Source organism: Apis laboriosa, unplaced genomic scaffold (genome assembly GCF_014066325.1).
Source record: "Apis laboriosa isolate Shangri-la unplaced genomic scaffold, ASM1406632v1 scaffold64_cov150, whole genome shotgun sequence".
Lineage (NCBI taxonomy): Eukaryota > Metazoa > Arthropoda > Insecta > Hymenoptera > Apidae > Apis > Apis laboriosa.
Window position 1 is genome coordinate 1,070,636 of NW_025224011.1, and position 4,226 is coordinate 1,074,861.

At 22.5% G+C, this 4,226-nt stretch overlaps 1 protein-coding gene and 1 non-coding gene across 2 annotated transcripts; both read right to left on the minus strand.

The window, feature by feature from the left end:
* Positions 1 to 2,733: 2,733 nt before the first annotated feature.
* Positions 2,734 to 2,806, minus strand: Trnar-acg. The gene has a single exon. It is a non-coding gene; the product is annotated as a tRNA-Arg (tRNA).
* Positions 2,807 to 3,082: 276 nt separating this feature from the next.
* Positions 3,083 to 3,894, minus strand: LOC122718557 (UPF0488 protein CG14286). Its single transcript, XM_043943673.1, has 2 exons — positions 3,779 to 3,894; positions 3,083 to 3,607 (listed from the first exon to the last, which is right to left on the minus strand). Exons 1-2 carry the CDS (start codon positions 3,797 to 3,799, stop codon positions 3,083 to 3,085), a joined length of 546 nt encoding a protein of 181 aa, XP_043799608.1. The 5' UTR covers positions 3,800 to 3,894.
* Positions 3,895 to 4,226: the final 332 nt, after the last annotated feature.

Sequence of the window (4,226 nt, forward strand, 5' to 3'; positions counted from 1 at the left end):
GAGAGAGAGAGAGAGAGAGAGAGAGAGAGAGAGAGAGAGAGAGAGAGAGAGAGAATGAAGGAATGAATGAACAGATAAGAAAGAGAGAGAAATGTATATATTTTGCAAGTGTGAAGTAAATCGAAGTAAAATTATGTTGAAATTTATTTTCATAGAGTTTTCGATGCGATTTTATACGATTCAGCTTCTCTATTGTAGAAAACAATTTGAATAATTATTTAAAATACTTTTAATAATTGTCGTATTAAAAAAATTAATTTTAATAATAATTTTTTAATTTTATTAATAAGCTTTTAGATATAAAATATAAGTTTTGTTCTTCTAAGTTCTTCTATAATGAGAAGTTGAAACAGATATCGTTGAAACACGAAAGTTAATTCTATAATGTGTGATGATAGTTCATTAATTTTCAATGTTTTTATTAAACATTGATTTATTATTATGGTGACTCATGGATATGTTCTTCATCGATAATTTATCATAATTCAGATTATATAAAATTTTTTTTGATAAAAAAAAAATTATTTTTTGATAAAAAAATTCGACTAAATGATTCTAGGTATAAAAATAAATTAAAAAAACAGAGTGAAATTTTTACGTATTATATATGAATTTTAATTCTAGAAATTTAAGTTTGGAAATATTCGGAAATTATACGATTTGGTAATTAATATTTTAATTAAAAAATATATTTATGATTTTATAATATTTTTAAAACTATGAATATTTATAATATTTTAAAAATTATTCAATTATATATTCAAAAATAAAAAGAACGTACATAAAATTATGTTATATTCTTTTAATGTAATTAAATTTTTAAAAAAATATAAAGTACATACTGTTCGTATTTTGAAAATTAATTTTTAAAAACAGATCTTTGTACGTAAAAATATCACCCTATAATTTTTATTCATTTTATTATGTAGAATTATCATCAATTTTTTAATATTATTTTTTATATTAAGATTTATACTCAGAAATCTTCCAAAATTATTATATTCACATCTTCCAAATCAAAAATAATATGTAATTTTTTAAATAACTTCCATTTATTAACTTAACGTTGAGTTTGAGAATAAACGTTAATTCGTAACTAATTTTTGAGATGCGAACAAATCTGCGAGTCACAATGTACCAGTTTAGTGTTTAAGCAAAATAGATAGATAAAAGAAAAGGAAAAGAGGTGTGAGACTGCTGTGAAAAAAAGTGCAACATTAAAGAAAAAGAAGAAAAAAGTAAAAAATATAAGTGAAGGAGAAAGGATGGCGAAGACTGAATGGTTGTACACGGACTCAGGGAACAGAGAGACGCAACCGAGAAAAAAAATTCTCTAAAAAGTAAAAAAAAAAAAAAAAAACAAAAAAAAATTAAGAAGAAGATGAAAGCGTTCCACATAATGGAAAACGTGCTTCTACCAAAGACGGCTGAGGCGAAATCACTTTGCAAAGACCAAAAAAGTAAAAAAAAAAGTCAGAAAAACTTTAAAAATAAGAAAAAAGAAAACTTATCTTATCGAAATATTGTGAAGAATGTAATTTCTAAATCATTGTGTGATTTTCAAATGTAATTATATAATGTTAATTATATAATGAAAAAAATAAAGAAAAAATAAATTAAAAGAAAGAGATTTAAATGAGAAATGGGGGGAAGGGGGATCAGATATATATATATATAGACTATATATTATATATATTTAATATAAGATTATATATTAGAAAATCATATTTCTTTAATAAGAAGATATTTCTATTTAGAAATCGTAAAAGTCATTATTGAGTCTAAGTTGCTATCAGTTGGACCGTAATAAGGAGGAACTGATTTTTTTCTAGATATATATATTACTGTTACGTTATTAAAAATAATAAATAAAAAAAGAAGAAGTGAAATGAAGAAAAAAATAAAAGTGATTTTTTGAAAATGTATAAATATATAGGATGTCATAAGAGTCTAGTGCAATCTTTTGATAATTTGTATTTAATCGTATCATTTATATCAATATAATCACGTTTATTGAATTTGCATCGATACTTGTCCGAAGAATAATATAGTATTCTTATTTAATTCAAACAATTTGCTTATGCTAAAGAGAATTTACATTTTTTTTTTTCTACTATAGATTTCCTTAAAAATAAAATCAAATAATGATATATATCTATATTATTCATTGTTTCTATTATTTCTTTATCGATAAATTATGCGATAGACTTTTAAGACAACCTAAATATCTATATTATATATAATTATATACAGATTCAAGCTTGTATCATATGATAAAGAGTGCTCTTCTGTTGCTATAAGTATGTAAGAGAGATGAGATACCTTTGTTACTACTGGTTGTTAAATATATCATAACATAATATTTATTTATATAATGAATTTCTTTATTCGTTTCAGAACCTGCTTAGATTTAAATTAAAATTAAGATTAAGAAATGTATTTTTTAAATATCTTTCTTTTGCTTTCATTTTAATTTATTGTTATTTATTTATGCTATTTTTTTATTTTACTTTTAATGTAAATTCTATAGTAAGAAGTTTTTGTCCTTTATAAATTTTTAATTATTTTTTTTTTTTTTATTTGAATCAATAGTTCCATATTTAGGCGCATAATTTTGGGCGCACAAAAATAGAATTTATTTTATCTTCTTAAATATTCAACATCTTTCTTTATACATTTTCTTTCTCATAATTTGATCGATTAAAAATTGTCTTAATAGAAAAAAAACTTTATCGATCCTGCCAGGATTCGAACCTGGAATCTTCTGATCCGTAGTCAGACGCGTTATCCGTTGCGCCACAGGACCATATTGATAACAAATAATACTTTATAAAATAATAATACCTATAAAATATAAATAAATGTATGTATACATATATATGTACACGTACACTTTTATATTGTATTATCAGATATACATGAGCATAAACTTATTATTAAATATTATTAAATATTACTAAAATTATTCCAGTTTTTATTTTTAATAAGATATATTTAAAAAAATCTTATAAAAAATAAAAATAATAAAAAATTATAGTAAAACCAATAATTGTCATTTTATATAAATATATATAAAATTCTTTTATTCAATAATTTGAAAATTAAATTTAAATAGATTTTGTACATTATTAATATCTATAGTATTTTCATTTGAGTTTGGATATAATGCGATAGTTTTCAAATATTGTTTTTCCTTTGAAGATATAGAAGAAGATGTAGAAACAGCTTTCTTTAAAAATATACTTTTCTTATTTTGATTGGTTATTGGTATAAATTTGATAGAAAATGCAGTTTTGCCAAATTTTTGTTCGTCCAAAGCCATTTTTTCTCTATAATTTCCTAAAGTATTACGCATTACTTGTCTCTTTTTTATCAAAGAGGCATTATTGCTCTTTAAAATATTTATATTTCTTTTTAAATCATGCATTTGTTTCTCAGGAAGCTTTCCAGTGGATAAACACATTTCTAACTGTTGAACACACCAACATAATTCTAATTCAAATTGATCTTCAACTTCCTGGCTCAAACCACTACTAGTTTCTACACAAGTATGTGTCAATTTTGATTGATCTGAAATCTTTTTATTCATTCCTGTTTCCTTAGAATTCTGAAATTATTATTTATTATAGATTGAGAATTGTTGTTAATATGAGCTATAATATGTTTTGTATAAATGTTTTGTATAAATAATATGTTTTTGTATAAATTAGAATTAATATAATACTATTCATTTTTTAAATTTATAATAAAAAGAAAGAAAAAAGAAGATTTTATATACCGATCTAGATTTTGGAGGCATTTTTTATTACATTAAAAATAAAAGATTTAATGCTTCTTTTAATTAATTATATTTGATTATATAAAGTATATGTGTACGTATTGGGTATGTTTTTATCCTTGAACTCTTAGTCTTGAATAAAATAAATAAACAAGAAGAGCAAATTGTCAAAGAAAAATGGAAATAGCAAAAAATTGAAAATCAGCGCCATCTTTTGAATGGAGAGACATTTTTCTAAAAGATGGCAGTAGTTTCCAATTCTTATCTTATCATTTCTATGTTTTTGATATTCAAAAGATGGCGTTGGTAAACAATTCTGATTCTATCTCTGTCTTTCTCTTATTTATTATTATTTATTATATTTGTCTGTATTTATGTTTAATCTACGGCACTCTGAAGATGGCGCTGATTCCTGAATTTTTATTATATCTCTGTTCTTTTCCTCTCT

Bases quoted from the DNA above. Each gene is read 5' to 3' on its own strand.
- LOC122718557 (XM_043943673.1), bottom strand. From the start codon at position 3,799: ATGCCTCCAAAATCTAGATCG. The intron at 3,608-3,778 runs GTATATAAAATC...TAATAATTTCAG, and splicing joins TGCCTCCAAAATCTAGATCG to AATTCTAAGGAAACAGGAAT.